Raw genomic sequence first — 20,386 nt, 5'->3', positions numbered from 1 at the left:
CTCCCCTCTCCTCAGGACCAGATAACATCACACAGCCATTGTAAATTTAATATTTTGTTTAAATTAATGAGAAACCTATGTATTTCATTATAATACTTGGGACTCTCAGTCTGCCCTCTCCAGGTAACACTACACAAAAAAATTATTTGCTCAACCTGAGTTTAATTTGATTGTCACTGTTTTCTGCAAGGAGATGGAATGTTCTGTGAAAAAAAAAGTTTTTATGAGGAAGGCAAAAGGTTAGTTTGACTCTCAGTTATCTGGCATTTCCAATGATCTCTGACATTTTAGATGACAATTTGTAGGCAAAGTCACTAAAATTTCTCATTATCATTAGAAAGTCACTAGAGAAAATCACTAGAGAAAAAAGCTGAAAAAGAATTCCAAGTCAGACTACAGTAACTTCATCTGAACAAATTCAACCTGTCTAAAAGCAGCCCAAGAGGCATTAAGTACTACAACCTACACTGCTGCATGAAAAAGCTTTTTCTGCAAATTTATGAATTGCTTTGATACTAGCATGTTACTCTATGACCTCAAGAGTATTGTAGGATTCTTTGTACAAGATCCATTTTAGAAATTTAAGACACATTACCTTTGAGAAGTCTAGAACTACAGAACCAAAATGCAGTTATCAGCCTAGATGTAGGGGTTTAGGATAACCAAGAGTTTCAAATACACACTTCAGGTCTGGTTTTTTTTCCATATTCAGTATCTTAAATATAAACAGCTGTATGAATATGGATGCATCTTTAAAAAGCCCAACATTAAAAAATTACAGTACACAGATAGTTAAGTAATTTTAATTCTTTTCTTTGAAGAACATAAGACTCCTCCCAGATTTGCTGAACTACACTTGTATTTTCGATAAATCAAAAATCTATGTGGAAGAATGATTCTGCAAATTAATCCCTTAAGGCAAAAGAGCAAACAAACCATTTCATCTTCGACTTGTTTTATTTTATTAAGACAACAGCTAACTCAGAGTTAACAGTGCTGAGCACTGCTCTGTTCATCATGCAAGAAGTATACTTAGTTTTAATCGTTTTCTAACTACGCTACTCAGAGACAGTATGGGATTTTTGCATTCACAGGGCAGAGCATTTATTAACTCAAGCCTTGTCTCAAGTGTGGCACAATCAGAATGTTCTGAACAGCTGGTTAGGAAGATAGCCAAGATGCAAGAAAGATGTTTGAGCCTCCTTTTCAAGGGCAGCCAACTCCTGTACCGTAGGTGCCAGAATATCCACATGGCCTTTATAAAGTCCACCTGCCAAAAGACACACAATGTAGATGATGTGTTCAAAGCCATTCTTCAGCAGAGCTAATAGTGCTTAACTACAGTCATTCAAAAGTTAAAGTAACTTAGTTACGTTGTTAAAAAAAGGCATAAACAAAACAAAACCAGGCATACACACACTCTTGTCACTTGCAACCCATAGGCTGCATGCAACAAATGCAGAAGACAGCTAAGAATGAGAAGCTCTTTATAATCTATCATTCTGTAGTTACACAGGAGACAACCATGAAACTGAGCACTGCAAGCAGGTAAGTATACCAAGGTAACTCCAGAGTAGTTCATTGCTTACCACCCAGAGCTCTTTTCTGCCCATATGTAACTTTCCCGTCAAAGTCATCCACTGGTACTTTTATGTCTGGTTCAATTTGGGCAATAGTGCAGTTTAAGTGTTCTTCAATCTCCCCCAGCAACTAAGAAAAAAAAAAAAAAGTTTTCAAGTACCCTTATAAGTTCAAGTCTCTCTCAAACCACTGTTCTGAACAGTCACATTCAAGTGCATTTTCAACAGAACGGTACACAGAAAACAATTTGGTCACAGACACCAAAGACTAATGTGTTTTTTGTTGCTCAAACAGACAATACAAGTTCATTTCCAATGTCACTATGTTTTTACCCTACCTAGAAGCCATTACTTCACATTCTACCCTAAATTATGTGAACAAGGCTACTTCATAATAAAGAGTTTATAGACCAAGCTTATTTTACGACAGATGATGTATGATTTGCCCTTTATTATAGCAAGAAGGGAAGAACTGCTTTTTAACAAGCATACATGGTTGGTATACAAATCCCAATTAAAACCTACTCAAGTGACACTGTTTCCAGATTAGAGAAACAACAGTTTTAAGTTACCTATAGCTTTGCAACAAACTGCCTAAACAAAAGTGTGTAACTAACATCACATAACTCTTAACATATTTTGATTAGGAAGACTACAGGAAAGCTGAAAATAGGACTCCAACAGAATTAGTTGGGAATATTAAAATAAACTTTTATAATTAAACAATTATAAAACATACAACTTGCAAAATTTTCTAATTTTTTCTTCGAATGGAATCAAAAGTTATAAGGACCCCAAAGCTAGCTTTGTATTTCAACTACACAGCTAAACAAAGAACTGTATCTCAGAATCTTTTAGAGGAATTAGAATTTTCTGGTTAAGCCAATTGTTTACCTGCATCTCATTGTACCATATGGTACAACCTCCTTCTTCCTTCAGTCTAGTATTGTAACACCCTTTTCCACGACTACTGCATACATGATACCAAACCTAGAAACAGAAGAAAACTTGTAAACTTTGTGAAATATAGTTGAGTATGTTTTTTTTGACTAATTATAGCATGAAAAAGAATTCAGGTATCTGTTTAAAATCACTTTCAACCAAGCACAGACAAACCAGCAGTTTTTCAATGCAGGACGTTAAAGTCAAATAGCTGTGGACAGAACTTCAGATTTCATCTTTGGAGTATAATTACCTTTTCTTTCTCTTTCGCCACAAGGGAGATTGCCAAACCCATCCTGAAATATTAGGGAAGAAAAGAGAGAGAAATGTATTTCAGTAACTATTGCCAACTTGTGAAATAACAACAGAAAGTATCAAGAAATCACGGTGGCTACTCTGGACACATACATACCTCTCAGCTCTGCCCACTCTCCCAATTCGATGAACATAGTTCTGTTTTTCATCCGGGAGTGTCACATTGATAACTGTGTAACACAGACACAATCCACAGACAACACAAGAATTTTTGTTTTAATGTATGAGCTAAGGTCAGAGACCAGACACCTAAAATAACACTTTGATTGCTGCAATTCCTCTCCTTAGCCCGCATACATACTTTGTTCTATTACAACAATTACAGGCATCATCACCTGCAATATCTTAATGTACACTTAAGGCTTCCACTCTCAAACTGCTTTTTCCACGATTACTTTTTGGCAAGAATGGAAAACCAAATGAAGAATCCCCAACAATACAGAACATCAGCAGGTATTTGAGAAGGCATGGTGAACAACCAATTTAAAAATTGCTTAGTTTAAGCCTTTAACATCTACATCTTTTTAAATTATGCTGTAGGTGATATTTGTTTTAACTAGTGGACAGGACTGTAAACATACTGAAGCTCTGTGCAATGCAACAGCTTAAATTTAAAGTTATATCTTACCATATGGAACGCCATGAATATCAATTCCTCTAGCAGCAACATCTGTGCAGATCAAGAAACGGACATCTCCTCTCTACAGAGACATAGTTGTAAATAAGTGTTATGCTAAATAAAGCAAACAAAATCCCAGGCAATGAAACCATAGTCCTTCGCACCTACTTCACCTTTAAGTGTCTCTGTACATTTAGGAACACTTCAAATAAAGCAAGAATAACTCGACCTATTTACATCCTTATTTCTTTCCCCAACAGCAGAAGGCAAATATAAATCGATAAATGGCTTAATTAAAACCAAAGTTTAATATTTAAGTAATTTTTTTTAAATAATCAAGTAATAAAGACTTTAAAAAACAATGTAATTGCTACAGAGCTTAAAGTTAGTGGGCTTATTTGAAATAAAACCTATCTTCTCAATTCAAACTCACAAAGGTCATACTGACTGACAATACAGATTTCCATCTACAGAAATTGTGCCTCATCATTTCAGGAATCAGGACATAGAGTATGTGAATTCAATTTATTTTAAAACAGAGAACTAGGAACAGAAATGAACAGATAAATTCAGATATTGGCAAGTGAGTAAAAAGCCTTCAAGAATCTGCTACATCACCTTAAATCTTTCCAGGTTTTGCTTTCTTTCTTGAGGTTTTCTGTCACCATGAAGACAGACACATGAGAATTGATGTCCCTTCCTATCAGGGCCTGAAAGAGTAGACATGCACAAATAACATCACCTATGACACAGAGCTACAAAGAACTTGAAAAAAAAAGTACATTTTTTTGGGCAAAAGTCTCAACTCAGGGAAATTTCACTTATTTTATTACCAACTACTGAGACAGGCAGTGTTGGGGGACAAAAAAGCACCTCCTCCCCAGAGCAGATCTGTGCAGGTATTTCTCCTCACTCCTTCCTACTCTAGATCTCCCTCTTTCTTCAAATGTGTATCTTCACTTTTCTCCTCACAAGTCCTCTTTCACTGTTCCCGTGTTTTCTCCCACCTTTCTTCATGTATACACTTGTACACACAGATTTCTTCCCATGTTTCTTGCCCTTACCAACCATCACTTTTACTAATACATGTTTCAGCAGAGGCACCATATACTCTTCTTATTGGTTCAAATTTTGGTGCACGGTGGGTTTTTCCAGCCATTTCAGAGCTGTCTGGAACAGGTACAGGGCAGTTCATGGCCTTTTGCCACAAAGGGCACCCCTGCAGCTCCCTGCTACCAAACCCTGACTTTAATGCCCAGTCAGTATGTAAAAAAACTGAAGCACCGTTTTGGTTGTGTGGGGTTGTAATATTGGTGAACTCTATCATACAATTTTGGTGTTGAAATAAACAGGAAAGTGAGCAGAGTAAGCTTTACAAAAAGATATTACCTCCGCCCTGTTGGATGAAGTACTGCTCCATATTATCACAGTCTATTTTAGTCCTGCAGAAAATAATGGCTTGGTCCATCTTGTGCTCTTTGATTGCCCGAACAGTGTATTCTCCTTTTAGAATTTTAATAGCTTCAGACCACATTTCTAAATAGAAGTAAACAAGTTATTTCACTCAAATTATTTAAAAAAGTGAAGAGTCTTTGAACTGCACACATTTATAGTTTTCTCTAGCCCTCCAGTAGACAAATTTTTATTATCAGAGCAAGTAAGATAAGTCTTCAGTTTTTATCTCTTCCCTCCATGCTCCCCTGTTGCAGCAAGCTGATATAATACAGAAAGAACAAAACCATTCAGAAGTTCCAGGTTTTGTCTTATACACACCTGTTGTTTACAAATCTGCAAAATATATATTCAAGTCTTTCTTTCCCGCTCCCCAGAAACACATTTCTCTTCAAAACTATAAAAATATAGAAATAAAAACTTGGAGGAACATGACTAAAGGTCATTTACCTTTACTTCATAACATTTACAAAGGGGCATTTCAGAAGCCACTAGTTCATAACATTTACAGAAGAGCATTTCCTAAGCTATTACTTAACTAGTGTTGCTGATTACCTGGAGTGTTAGCGCCAGGTCGTGTATTGTCTTTTGCATGCACTTCATCAGTCTAGGAAAAACACAAATAAAAAAGCCCCCCCCCCAAGTCATTAGTCCACACTTCACAGAGGAAATGCTTAACTCCATTAACTTCCAACTAGCAAGAAATTAAAGTTTAAAAGTAATCTTAGCATTCTGTTCTCCCACTAGAAAAGTTAATCTACCTTTAGCTAAAGAAAAGTCTTAACTTTAAGCACAAAAAACTTGCTCATAAAAAAGGGCAATAAAATTATCAGGTAGACACTGGATGGACAGAAAACACCTTTCTATGCAAAGGGAAGAATTAAAAACACCCAAACCTGAAAAAAAAAAAAAAAGGTATTGTAGAACATGGCTAAATCATATAACCACAGTTGTTCCTCATCTTTTTCCCTATGCTAGGCTGAATCAGATATTAACTTAAAACCCAAGAGAAATAAAGTCATACTAAGACTTAATTAAAAGGTACTAACATACCTAACAAACAGAGGTTCAAGAAATAAGGGGTTAAGAAAACCTTTAGACTTGTAACAGCATAAGAGCTGGAAATACAGCCCAGGTTATTCAGAACTTCAAGACTAAAGACTGGAACAACAACTACAACCTTCTCACATGGAGAGGTGTCAGGTAAATGTAGAATTTAGAGTCTCAAATGTAGTCTGATATGAAACCCATTCCTCTAAAAATTGCTCATCTCGCATTGCTTAGAGACAAAACTACCTCACAGAATGATGTGAGGTAGGTTTATTTCCTCCTCATCAGTCAGAAAAGAGATGTACTAACTACAGTTAGGCCACAGACCATTAACTGTGAAATGAGTGAAAAAGCAGTGCAGTGCCACTGTTCTCTAGTACAAATCAGACTGTTACTTTATCAAGCTCTTTCTCAGTTATGTTTGTAAGACTGAGCTGTTCAGAAACAGTGTCACTACATCACCAATATTAGGCTGACTACCATGGAACAAACCATTTCAGATATACTAAGCTGTTCCAATAGCCAGCCAAGATCCTTCAACATTATGCCCCTGTTCTGAAGGTTAAATAAGTAAACACAGACCAACAACCTTAATTTTCACTTACTCTGATATGATTCTTGCCGAGCCTTTCCCAGAGTTTATCAGCTTTTGGATTTACAGGCACAACTACATGGTGTACAGTTTCAGGGACAGAATCTTCTCCTTTCAAATCAACCCAGGTGGGAAAATGCATGATCTTTTCAGATAGTTTTTTCACATCAAAAGAGTGGAGTGTTGCAGAGCACACAATCACCTGAGAAGAGACATATGGATACCACTGAAGATAAAGATTCTCCCAACCCGAAAAGGTGAGAGTAGAACTTGAAGAATGTTATGTAGTTGAACATCATCATGTAGCACAACAGAATGAGTCCCTGACTGGATTTCCTCAACACAGAAACCACTCAGCTGGCAAGAGTCAAGACAAAATAATTTGCTTAACTATTCTCTTACAAAGACTCAATCACTTAAAAGGAAGAAAGCAGAACTATTGAAAGCTGATTAATCAAGATTATTAGTGCATTAGAAATCATAACTTATGTAGTCACTTATTTTTCAGATATGTTTATATCTAATAATTCAAATTAAACTGAAAACTGCTAAACACTGGGCTTCAAGATCTAAAATCCTAAAAATACATATTCACAGGCAATTACTGAACCCATGAACAAGTGTTAGTTTTGGACAAGGGCTATAACAAACTTTGCTACAAAGAAGCAGACTGCATGCCAAGTAACAGTTAAAGTAGAGCACATGGCTAACAAAACCAAACCCATAAAAAGCCAACAAAACCACAAACACATTTTATACCTGAAGTCTCTTTCCATCTGAAGTTATCTGAGGAATTTGACTGTGGATCCTGTTTATGAAATCTGAGTATCCCTGGAGGAGAAGGCCATCCTATAAGAGAATAAAAATAAAAGAAATAAAGCTGCATTTCTTCTTTTTCATTCCTCAGCCTGTACACTTAAGTAAGCAATACACTTGTAATCTCAAAAGGTCTTGCTTTTAATTAGCTGGACAGGTCAATGCATGGCTGGGATATTATTACTAAGGAGAAAAAGATATAGTAAAATTTGGAGTATTTTCAAGTACAGCTGCTGTGCTTCACAGTAAGATCAGCAACTTCTCCTAACTAATACTCCAAGCCATTTAATCTTTCTGAATATTCAGTTGTACTACAACAGATCAGAGAGCTGCGCTCATTTCACAGCATATTAACTGCAACATTCATTGGCTTCAAGACCTGCTGGGTTAACTAACATTCTGATCTTGTCTTTGTCCTTCAAGTTCCCTGCACAGGGACAGACTTCACTACTTTGTGAACACAGTTTGAAATATATTTCTCTAACAGAAAATTTTCAAACAGACTTAACAGAGAGGCTACAAGGGGAAAAAAAGTATGTAGGTTACTATGGTTACAAATAACAAGAGGATTAAGCTGGAACAGTCTATAGGTAGCTAATTGTTGTTTCACTGAAATATCAAATACTGTAGAACAATGATGTTTCATTGACTCTTCCTGCAAATATCGTATTGCATTTAAGAACAGAATTTAAGCAGCACTTAGTTGTATACATACAGCTTCATCCAGAACCAGGAATCGAACTTGAGATAAATTAATCTTCCCCGTTGAGACCAGGTCATCCAGCCTTCCAGGAGTTCCAACAACAATATCCACCTATGAAATACATTAAGAGTATGAACTGGTCCCATAAGTCCCATAGAGACATTGTCAGTTTTATCCAAGTTTAACATCACGATACAATTATTGGTATAATGCCTTCTTTTCTATTACTTTTAACTTCATAAAATCCTAGAGTAATTTGGGTTGGAGGGAGCTCTGAGTTCATCTGGTCTCCACTCTCCTCATCACATGCAGATAAAGGACAGTTTCCAAGTTGCTTTAGGTCGCTGCCTTGTACAATTTTCATTACCTTTAAGGAGAGAGATCCTACAACCTCCCTTGGCAACCTGCATTTTCCATGGCCATTTCATTGTTCTATGAAATACTGCTTCTATGGACATTTCATTAGCAGAACCCGGGAAGTGCCCCTTCTCTCCTCCCATGCCCTGCAAGCAGTTTAACTTCGTTATCTAAAGCCAAACAGATTTGTTTTTAAATGGGGATAAAATAAATTTAACTTTTCCCACTGTGGAAGAATGCAAAGTCTATCAACTACAGAAATAACTTAAGATTTTGTCAGACAGAAGGGTGCACCATTACAAATTCAGCATTCACATAAAAGTCTATTAATCTTCCAGTTCAAGTAAGCTTAAGAGAAAATTTATATTTTGGCAGCTAGAATCATTGGAAAATTTATCAAGAGCGACTTGTTCTCATTTCCAAAAGTGAGTCTTAAATAAAAAAATGACTCTGTTCTCCCTACAGGATGACTGAATTGATTGTACACTCCATGCTGCTCAAGCTAGACCAGTTCCTTCTATGTAAGACTGATCTGCAGTGTAGGTTGACCTTGATAATTGCAGACTAGTTTTATTCACATAAACATGGAACAGAAGTCAGTAGGAAAACTGTCTGATTTGTTAAGGACAAATGGCAAAAAGTTACACCTTTATTTTAAAATTTTCAGGAGTACTCAGGTTTCAATAGAATTTGACTAAGTACTATAAGCACTTATATTGAGAATTGCCATGGAAGTAGAACTGCTAGACTGGTGCAACATGAGCTTGTTATGAACTACACATTTTCTTTTTAACAGGTTTACAGGAGTTACAAGAAGCACCATTACTATTCCCTAGTAACATGATCATGAGTTATTCAGAACCCAAGCTATTAAACCATATGAAAAAAATACAACTTACTCCTTGTTCCAATACAGAGAGTTGATCTCTTGCAGCAACACCACCAATAATTAGCAGCTCCCTAAAATTGCATCAAAATATTTTACTTTTACCCATTTATTATATTCATTATTAACATCTGGCTGAAGACTGGTTCTTTTATTAGTAGCTGATGATTAACAGCTCTAAACAGTAATTTTAGGAACAAAATAATAGGAAAAAATTAATTTTGAAAATTCATCCCATGACATGTAGTGTATTTTAATTCAAGTGAAAGATTTGTTACCAAATTGTATTTGAATTTAATTACTTTATCACTGTTGTAATTAAATCCATTAACATAACCAATTTAGTCTCATAAAAAAAATTTGCTCCTTAAGAACACCTTAAAAATAATGTTATTTTAGTAAAGTTTCTTGTGTTCCTGAAAGTTAGAAGTTCAAATAACAATAAACCAAGTGAATCCTACATTATAGCTTTCCTCTTCCCATTGCTAATCCCCTGCAAATCTAGTAAATACTCTTGTAAATTGACTGCAGTTTAGTTTAAATTTTAGAAGCACAGTCAAAGCAGAAACAACTTTAAACCAAAGCAACTTGTAGACTATTCATTTTTCAGAATTTCATCTCCAAGATAATCTGTCCTGTAAGCACATGAACGCAAACAGAGCAGACCCTACATATAACTATTTGTTGGAGACGAAAAATACACAAAATGAGGGGGTAGAGGGAGATGGGGGCAGGAAGATGTTCAAGAGAGAAGGGCAGTAAGCAGATAATGATTTTAGTCAAAAAAAGCATGTGAAGTATCACATTAATTATCATTGATAATTAAAAAAGTCCCACCCACTAGATCTGTCATACCAGAAAAAGGTAGTCCACAGATAAAACACATTAAAAAGCCCCCACTCCTAAGTGGTCTGACTGTAGATGAAAAGTCATAAGGTTGCTTGGTAGCACATTATTAGGGGGACTATTATCAGCAGCACTGCAGATTAAGGTCCATTTAGCTACAGAGTGGAACACCACCCATGCCCCCACGAAGTCACATATATGGACAATATCATAAATGCAACTAACAGATTCACTGTTACCTTAATTTGGGATTATCAACATATTTTTTGAACTGCTTCACATTGTTCAAAGTTTGTTCTGCCAGTTCTCTTGATGGCTCTACAATCAATGCTTTTGGAGCATTTGGAAGGTTCTGTGTTTGAACCACTTGTGCATTTCCTAAGTGGAAAAAAATAGCCATTAAGACAAACTACATTCCTATCCTGGAATTTGTGACTGGAAAAAACTTGGGTTTTCTATTGATAATTGAAACAGTGTAATTCTAAATTTTTCATTAAAGGGTGATATTATTGCTCACTCAGTCATTAATAGCTTCAGATTAATATTTGGAAATTACAAGTGGGTATACTGGTCATGCAGGATAATTCATTTTATTGCAGAGCATAAAGACCCACACTTATTTTTAAGATAACACTGTTGAGTAACTCAGCTGAACTTCTCATTTTATCTGATGCATTTCTAAATTCAAAACCTTAAAAAGTATTAGTGGTTTAAGAGGAAGAAAATTTGGTATACTTTAAAGAAAGCACTAATATCTCTTCATTACTGCTTTATTTAAGATCTTACTGGTAGCAATTAAAGGGATCAAAAAAGATGCTATGTAACACAACTTGAATATAGAAACAAGAGAAGCATAAAAAAAATCTAACCTACCTGAATGCTGTGATTTTACAACACTACCATCAGGAGCCTTGCAAAGGCCGACATAGCCATCTTTTGGCGGAAACTTGAAATCTTCTTCACCAAAATTGAATTTCAATTCAGCATTCTAGATTTCAACAAAGTCGTATCATACAGACAGTCTCAAAAGACCATGTAAAATGAGAAACAATTCAACAGTGAGAAACCAGCTAGACGAGGAAGAGGGGAAGGGTCTTTTTCTTCCCATCTTACTCTTCCCCAAGTTGTCACAGAAATCTTGCTAGAACTTAAAAAAACCCAAACAAGGAAGAAAAAAAAAAAAGCCAACAGAAACAAAGCACTTTTTCTAAACCTGTACATTTCTCTAACTACTTACACATTTTGCTAAAATCTTTACTTCTCGAGAGATCAACCCAGAAAGACTAACTCCAGAAAGACATACTACTACATTACTGTAATGTTAGGAGTTCAGAAGAAGTGAAACAGGAATTCTGGCACTTTCAAGCTAATTGCTTATATCTGTTGAATCACAGTATATCAAAGTTTAATACACACAAGATAGCAGTGGTATAAGGAATTAGTTATCCGTGCTTTTACCATTATATTCAAGTATTAAAATTTTAATTTAAATATTTAACTTAAATGGTACTCAACGCTAACACACATTGTTGAGACCGCTTTAGTAGTGAATACTGGTAGACCAAAGAAAACAGCACAGCTACAGTAACTGTAGGTGGCTATGTGAATTTTACACCTAAGTAGTTTGTTATCAAACCCAGAACAACTGTAATGATCTTGGAGATCTGTGATATTCCTAAATTACCTTCAGTACACAAGCTGCAAAAAGTGCTTGGTTCTTTAGGTGTGGTGGGATTTCAAACGCAAGGCCGAGGTCCTTTCCTGAAAGTAGGGTTAGTTCAGTCAGACTCTGCATGTGTGTGCATGTCTCTCCCTGCCCCTCACCCAATAAAAGGATCCCAATAAAATTTCAAAGAAAGTGAATAAAACTTACCATTTTTGGAAAATTTTATTTGTCCTTTATCTATGTCCAGATAACATCCAATTGTATCGTGCATAGTGAATTCCTGTAAAAAAGAATAGTTGTGAAGCTAAGAGATTTTAGTGTTCAGTGCATTAGGAAGACTTTAGTGCTTACATTCTGTCAACTTTTAGTTTTCCCACTTCTCTCTATTAAATGCTGATTCTTGAAAGAAGCAAGTTCAATTTATTCCAGTAAGACCACTGTAAATAGTTTGCACATTTTTATTTGGTTACAGATCTTCAGTAAATGGCCCAAGCGATCTTAGATATTTAGACACTTATTACTGATTTAAATTTACGTTAAAAACCAAACACACTGACAATGATACATTTAAGTCATTTACCTGGAAGTATTCTGCATTATAGAAAAGTGAATTAGTCATGTATTTATTAGCCAATGTGAATCTAAGCTTAGAGCACCAATCATGGCACCTATATTTTGACTATACAAAAAGACTAACTCTCGAAGGTGCTGCTATATGCATGCTATGTATACTTAAATATGTCATTTAAATATCTTGAAATCTGTTAATTGTAAAGGTATTCAATAAAATCTATATATTATAAAGTGTTTCACTACTAGAAGAGCTACAAGAGTCCTAAAAGTTGCAAGTCTCATGGCACTGAGTTCATTAATACCACAAAAAGACTTGAGTTTCTGCTGTAATATTCATATTTATATAAATTATCCTTAAACATCTGAACTCAACTGGCACACTACACAAAAAACACCACGGATATTCCCAGTAGACACTGCAGAAGTGTACATTAAGGTACTGGCAAAGCCAACTCAATAGCCAGAAGTAGCACACCACTATGTCTTACTAGCATTTCGTCATGCATTTTGACATATTAGTTACACAATTAGTTCTACTTTAACTACTAGCAAACAGAATATGATGCCCTCACTTGGACATTCACCAAGGTATACAGATGGGTTGCTTTATTGAAAGTAAAACTGAAATAACTCAAGACATAAATCCCAGAGATCAGTTAAACTCTAACCTGTAACACACAGAAAAGTTTTAACTTTTACACAAGCATCAATATATTTGTAGTCTAGCCACAATCATAAGTCTCAAGCTGATAATTGCTTTTGTCAAATCTGTTAATAAGCTTTTATCGAAAAAATGATTCAGTGCTTCATTGTACTTTTGCAAGTGAACCTCCTTTAGAATTTAGCACTATTACAAAAGACAGTTGATTGTTACAGCACAAAACCAATGCTAAACTTTTAATAATGTTTCTACCAAGCACAATTCAAGCTTACCTCCCCATAGCTGTCAAATTGCTTGTTGTGAGACTTCTTACCAGTGCCACCAAAGCCAAAGCCAAATTTATCGGTGCCTGAAGACAAAACAAAGTACAGACTTTTATCTTTTGGATGACAGCTTATGCTTTTTTCTCTTTGTTTCAGCAACTGAAATCTCTGACACTACCACGTGAACAAATAATACACACTGCTAACTACAGAATTCTGGCTTTGACGTATACCAAACCAGTAATTTTTTGTACCAGTACATTTATTGATTTCACTAGTCTCCAGTCATCTTCATTAAAAAAACCAAAATGGAAATAAAAGGCAGAAAGTCACAGAAGGCAAGAAATACTGACACCACCTAAGCAGATTTCCTCTTAGAGGAAGAAAAACATTTGTATAAAAAGTTTTCAACTCCCTGGTATCGGCATCCTTCCCAAGGAGCCCATTCTCTCCAACATTAGAACAGGACTTCAGCCATTCCATGTGAATATGAAAACTGTCTGTGTGATTCTTTTGAAGGAAACTCACCCAAATCTAGTGAAGCCTGCATAGTTGACCAACCGACTCTGCACAAGCCTTGGTCATGACAGGAAACTTCATAGTAGTATTTCCCTTTAAAAGAAAAAGAAAGGTTCTAAAACAACATCCAAATTCATCGAGGTGGTTCAGTCTGGCTACTTCCAAGTCCATGCAAGTCTAACATTCCCACCTCTGCTGAAACTGTCAACCCCTATTGTGTTTGAGTGAAACGTTTCTGTAGGTACCTGTGTATGGAAGGAAGAAACCAGGCAAAAGAGACAAAGCACACACTGAGAGGTAGCATGTGAAAGGCTCCAAAGGAACGATAAGCAAGAGAGAACAGTGGTTCTATTGAATCCATGAGAACTGATAAACTCCGAACACCAGCTTCTGCCAAATCAGTACCAGACCAGCAGCACGCACTAGCATCAACAACTGCCAGTGCACCCTGAAGCACATCCAACTGGCTGCTTTCTACAGACAATCCAATTAACAGACAGACTGTCCAATTATCTGCACACCTGATGAAATGAGACTGTTCTAGGGTCTTTCTCAACACCCCACCAGAACCACTGTAGTATCAGAATGATTCTCCTTCTGAGTCAAGTGTTGGGGTTGGCCTCCCAACTGTTGCTGCAACCACAGAACCATGAAACTTTTACATGCACATGTCTGTGTGAAGTGTGTAAGGAAACAACTGAAAGTACAGTGTGCATAGCTATTTCCTAATAGTAACAGTTTAATAAAATGCATTCTGATGAATATTAGTTACGATTCTCCCTCCTCTTACTCAGTCTCCCATCAGGGAAAAGGTAACTTACAATACAGGGAGAAGAAAGCAGAGGTACTGGTCACTTCAAAATATTCAGCTAGCAGTACATTTGGTCAGATGGACAGTAAATTTTAGATGCAGCCATCAACATTAACAATGGGTGATAAGCAGGTATTTCAGTTGAATCTTTTCTAGAAGAGTCCCCAAACCACAGTTTTATATCTACCTTTAGTCACGCCTCTAGTTGCTCTGCATCCATGCCATTCTTTAATCTCTCTGCTTTGACAACACAAACCATCTGATCCAATTGCTGAAAATTACAAGACAGTTTTGATTAAAGAAATTGTGTCTCTAACTGCTTTTAAAAGAAAATTTCATGCACGCTTTCCTCTAGTTAATTCTTTTTTACCAAGTGCACATTTTCAGGTGAACATTAGGACAACTCACCAAAAGCTGATCCTCTATCGTACGGGTTCATTTGCCATTTATTGAGCACTAAGTTTGAAAGACAGAAACAGAGAAAGCAATAAATCAAAAGACAAGCCTGGAAAACTCAAATTAGAAGTTCATGGTGTTTGGCTTAACTTTCTGAGTAAACACCTTTGTTCCAATGCAATTCACAGGAAGTCAAGATGAAGGCCTACAACTAAAAGGAGGGGCAAAATCTATTCTATGGAAGTTTACATTATTCTACTAAGGAGAGCACAGATTAAGTTACTTAAAAACAGAACTGAAAACATTGAAGACTTTTATAAAATAAGCCAGGTATCCCACATAATCACAAACAAATTCAGCTAGAAAATATCCAAAACTACATGAAGAGCAATCAATTTGGATGCATTATTTGCCATTTCTGTTCAAAGCTTACATTAAGATATCTTTTCAGGGCATCAGTTAAAATGTCACTACTAAAGAGCTAAGAAACATGCATATAAAATTTCTGATTTCATCTTTCATATGCTCAATAACATGTAATAAAGTCTATATACTGTCACCCACATAAAACCCAATCTATATATACCACAGACTGGACATGGTTATTAGCTTTACAGTTGCAAGCTTATTAAAACGAATGTTTAACAAACCCTCAGATACTGAGGATATGATCATGGTTACAATCCACTGTATATCACTGAATTCTGGCCCTGTGCATTTCCTGCTCAATTCAATGTTTACCAGTACAAACGCAGCAACTCAAGATGTTGTTATTCATTTCCAAACCTAGCTAGGGGCTGAAAGGAAGGCAACAGCTCTAGTCAGCACTGGAGAACTGAAAGACTATACAGTGCTACCTCAGTCACACAAAAATAAGTTTGAGCCTAGAAGAGCCTTCTGCTTAAGCCCACTTAAGAGGCCCAAACCAACTGTGTGGTGTCATAGCTGGTGCCTCCACTATTCCTGCACCAGAAAGATTTTTTTTAACTCCTTTTAAGCTGGACATTGCCAGCACTCCACATCTTGCAAGGTACTGAATTAGTCTGGCAAGGCAGTAAACTAGTATGGCTTTCAGAAGAACACTGAAAAGCAAGTTGTGGATCAGCCAGGCTTAAAATGAAGGCAAGAGTCTTACTAAGAGACTGCAGTCCAATGCACACCAGTTCTTTCCATGATTCCACAAGTAAATTTATATTCACTATTTAATAAAATCCTGAGTGATGACTCTCTACTTACCTTAGCCAAAATCAAGGAAAAAATACTTATCTAATGGCAAGTTAGCTTAACTTCACTTTGGAAGGTGGCAAAATCAACACTAGTTAGTGTTCCAAACTTAAGGAGTCGGACATATAAAAACTTACCTGCCCCACCAGTTTTAATAGTGGCTTTTCCTTTCTTGCCTTCCATTTGGTCCTTCAGTGTTTCATAAACAATCTGGATAACTGGAATGCTAAAAGCCTAAAATGAAAAGTTATTTTCATTCCACAATTCATACAGTTACTTCCAGCCTAGTTTTCAGGTATAATACTCAGGACCAGGAACACTTAAGAACATTCCTACATGTCTCTTGGTATAGACTATTAGTAATAATGCATACATATTCTCTCTGTATATCTGCCTACACACCACCTCTACCACTTAAGACTTATTTTCTGCTTATTTAAATTTGATTACTTACACCAGTTTTTCCACTTCCAGTTTCAGCAGCCTATAAGGAGAAAAAACAGAGTTTATAATAACCAGGACGGTAAGGAGAGTTCTAGAATTCTATTTTAATAAATTTACTTTTTAGCAAGCGTTACTTTGGTTACAGAATCAAGAACACAGAGATCCACAAAAGACACGATGAACAAGGCATACCAGTTTGGTGCCTTCAAGGTTATTGACACTGCAGCACTGGCTTAGGCAGTATCAGTCATGTTCCGTACAGATCTATGTCAGGTATTTACAGCCAAAAGGAGATCAGATGAAATCAGATAGATCTCATTCATGTGGCAGTGTCTGTCAAGTAGTTAAAAAAATGAAGCCTAAAAAGAACGAATTCTATCTGCAAGAACAGCTGGAAACATACAAGGAACTCACAGAGGGTTTTAGCTGAAGAGTATAGTTCCTACTGAAGAGGAACAGGAGAGCAAGTCTAACCACAGAACCTTCTGGAAAGAATGAAATTGACCCCACAAACAACAATTAAAAGACACAGGATTTCTGTGAATAGGCCTATCCTGAATACATACCATAAGTACATCACCACCTCCCAGGATCAGTGGGATGGATTCTGCTTGGATATCTGTAGGAAGACTAGAGGAGGAACACATGAGCACAAGTCAATGTTGTGAGTAGAAAAAGAGATTTTTGCTTACATAGGAATTCACAGAAACCATGTGCAAGGTATAGCAGGTAAATGTTATTCCTCCTGGCTTGCAGCTAAGGAACTGAAAAAGATTCCATTTACAAAGAGAGAAAAGGAGATGGACCTTGACAGAAGTGTCTAGTGGATGCAATGGATTCAGCTGCACCCTGACAAGAGGGCTACATCTCACATCACTATGCTAAACTATAAAAGAAACAGATTAACTATACATTCCTTTTCTTGCCTTCTTTAAAAGATTTTCCCTTTAAAGCCACTTACGCAGCCCATACTGATAACATTCTGAATGAAAATTCAAAACCAAATCTGAGATGAAAGAATTTGGCCAAGTAAGTAACCAAAACCAGGAATAATGACTTTTTTAGAAGACTGACACACAAGCATTATGAAGAACACAAAATTACACCAGTCTGGAAAACATCTACTAAACTAGCACCAATTATGTGACAGTTTCATCCAGTAATCCCATGATACATAATAAATAAATCAGAGGCACAGAGGCTTTTATCAAACAAAACAACTGAAATACAAGCAGTCATGCCTTGCTTGTTCAAGTTTAAATGTTACCACTGCAGTCACAATTTCTGTTCTTCAGTCTTTCACACTAAAGAGAACTGCATCAGATGTAATGACAGTTAGAAGAAAACCCATATCCACTTTGTTTTGACGTGGCAATGGAGGTATCTTAAGAAGCATGCCATACATTGCTAAAGGGCAAGTTAGAATTTGCCAGGCCCAAAGCCTCTCCTACTTACAGCCAGTCCATCTCCTCCACCGCTTGAGCTATCTCAGGCATAACACCCATTTCTGTAAGACAAGAAAATAAGGAACAAGCAGGGTTATTTACCTCAACATAGCCCAAAAGATATCCAAGTGTCAACACTTCCAGCTACAGACCAAAAAAAAAAAAAGTGATTAGTTTACTATTATAATACATTATATATACTTTATAATTTGCTAAACTATACCACCAAGCAGAGATTCTCCTATAAAATCCTATTATTACCCACTGCAATACACAGAAAAATCATGATAAACCTCCTGTTCTTGAAACCAGTCAGACTGAGGAACGAGCCTGCCTTTTCAGCAGTTCCTTTGTCAGACCCACATATGCAGTAAAACATGCGAACCCATTTCGATAACCACTCCCGACAACTTGCAGAACCCCGACGAGCCGGGGAGAGGCACCTACATCCACACAGGCCTCTCGACCTCCAGCCTTATATGTGTTCAGCCACACAGTACCGCGGGCCCGCACGGAGGGCGGCCCGGGGAGCCGCAGAGAGACTGGGAGCCTGCGGGCAGAAGCGAGACGATCCCGCAGCACCGACACCCCTCAGGGCCCCGCGCCACGTACCCGAGAACGCCGCCATCTTCGAGCCGGAACACGCCAAGCACCTCAAGGCGCAGGCGCACGGCCCGGCGCCGCTTTATGGGGCCGGGTGGGCGCAGGAGGCGCCGCGCGGCGCGTTCCGCCCGGGCCCCGGCCCCGGCCCTGCGCACCCCTCGGGTGTTGTGTTCGCAGAAGTACCTTTGCACACAAACACGCCGAGTTATTTTTTTAGGCACACGCTAATGAGGATACATTGTTCTCTATTTTTTATCCAAATTCTCCAGTTACCCCAAATTCTGCACAATCTTGTTCTAGGATAACTCCTAGTGAGTTAATCTTCGGGGTGAATCTTTGGGGTGTTATTATAAAAACAAAATTGGATTGCAAGTGAAAAAAATGGAGCTTCTACAGTTAGACCACGGGTCAATGGTGCGTTTGTCTTTTAAGTGGAAAGCACAGTATAAACATTAGGAAGAAGTTCTCTACAGATTGCTTGGGCATTGGAATGGGCTGCCAGGACAGTGGTGGAGTCACTGTCCCTGGAGATGTTTAAGAAAAGACTGGATGTGGCACTTGGTGCCACGGTCTAGTAGGCAAGGTGGTGTTAGGTCAAAGGTTGGACTCAATAATCTCAGAGGTCTTTTCCAATCTAGTTGATTCTGTGATTTTTTAAACTATTGCCTACTGTTTTCCATTGTGAAATACAACTTCAAGCTTTTCTAGGTAGCACTGAAACACAGACATATATGGTTCAAAGACCAAATAAACACCAAGCATCTCTGACAATGTAGTTCTCTCAACTACTGTGTTGCAAATTGAGTAATGGTTTTGTCCTGGAGGCTTGTTTCAAGACCTTTTTTAAAACTTACTGAGCCCTACTGACTGCTAACTTACACTGCAGAAACAGGTATCATGCAGAGAAAAATACAGCAGATATATTATACCTTTAGTACCAGGCTGTTTCTCGTATATTAATAATTCCTTTGGTAGTAACTTCCTTTGATGTGCTTCCTTTCTTTCAGTATTATTCACTATATCTGTCAATCATTATTTTGCATGCTTTCAGATAAATGACAAAACTAATAATTTTTTACAGACACAGATATGAATAATGTACAGATTCAACCATGATTCTGAGAAAACCTGTTTGTAGGTAGAACTTGATATCAATACATAGTGCTGCTTGTTGGTGTGGAATGTGGAGTGTAATTTATGATAAATTGTCCATAATTCTTTGAAACTTATGAACACCATGGTATACTATTTATCATTGCTGTACAAGCTACATTGTCAAATACAGTTAAAGAAATGTTAAGTAAAGAGACAGTCAAAAGGCATTTTTTTTCTCAGCAGTTGTTTCTTCTTGAAGTATTTCCCAGGTATCCAAGAGAGCGTTCATATTGCCCTGAATACCTAGTTTGAGAATTTAAATTTTAGTTTAACTTAATTCTAGGCGACACAGTTATCTACAAGAAAACACGTACTAGACTCAAGCAAAAATTAGAGTACAGGAGCAGAGGTGGCCGGGTGTGAGGTAATTTTATTTCTATTTTACAAATAATGAATTCGCAGGACAGAGGCTGAAACCTCAGTTCTTACATAATTATTTCAAAGAATCACAGAATCAATTAAGTTGGA

At 37.0% G+C, this 20,386-nt stretch overlaps 1 protein-coding gene across 1 annotated transcript; it reads right to left on the bottom strand.

Moving 5' to 3' along the window:
- Positions 1-938: 938 nt before the first annotated feature.
- DDX1 (DEAD-box helicase 1) lies at positions 939-18,860 on the bottom strand. The gene is made up of 26 exons (XM_064650554.1): positions 18,773-18,860; positions 18,171-18,222; positions 17,282-17,345; positions 16,726-16,755; positions 16,409-16,505; positions 15,060-15,107; positions 14,839-14,922; positions 13,850-13,933; positions 13,331-13,407; positions 12,032-12,104; positions 11,843-11,919; positions 11,032-11,146; positions 10,398-10,536; positions 9,326-9,386; positions 8,082-8,180; positions 7,310-7,399; positions 6,564-6,752; positions 5,464-5,515; positions 4,846-4,992; positions 4,075-4,166; positions 3,466-3,538; positions 2,935-3,007; positions 2,776-2,818; positions 2,475-2,570; positions 1,590-1,710; positions 939-1,270 (listed from the first exon to the last, which is right to left on the bottom strand). Exons 1-26 carry the CDS (start codon positions 18,786-18,788, stop codon positions 1,140-1,142), a joined length of 2,223 nt encoding a protein of 740 aa, XP_064506624.1. The 5' UTR covers positions 18,789-18,860; the 3' UTR covers positions 939-1,139.
- Between the last annotated feature and the right edge of the window lie 1,526 nt (positions 18,861-20,386).

The sequence above is a fragment of the Pseudopipra pipra genome, chromosome 3, assembly GCF_036250125.1.
Source record: "Pseudopipra pipra isolate bDixPip1 chromosome 3, bDixPip1.hap1, whole genome shotgun sequence".
NCBI classification, from domain to species: domain Eukaryota; kingdom Metazoa; phylum Chordata; class Aves; order Passeriformes; family Pipridae; genus Pseudopipra; species Pseudopipra pipra.
The sequence above is the reverse complement of the archived record's forward strand: the minus strand, read 5'-3'. Positions and strand labels throughout refer to the sequence as shown.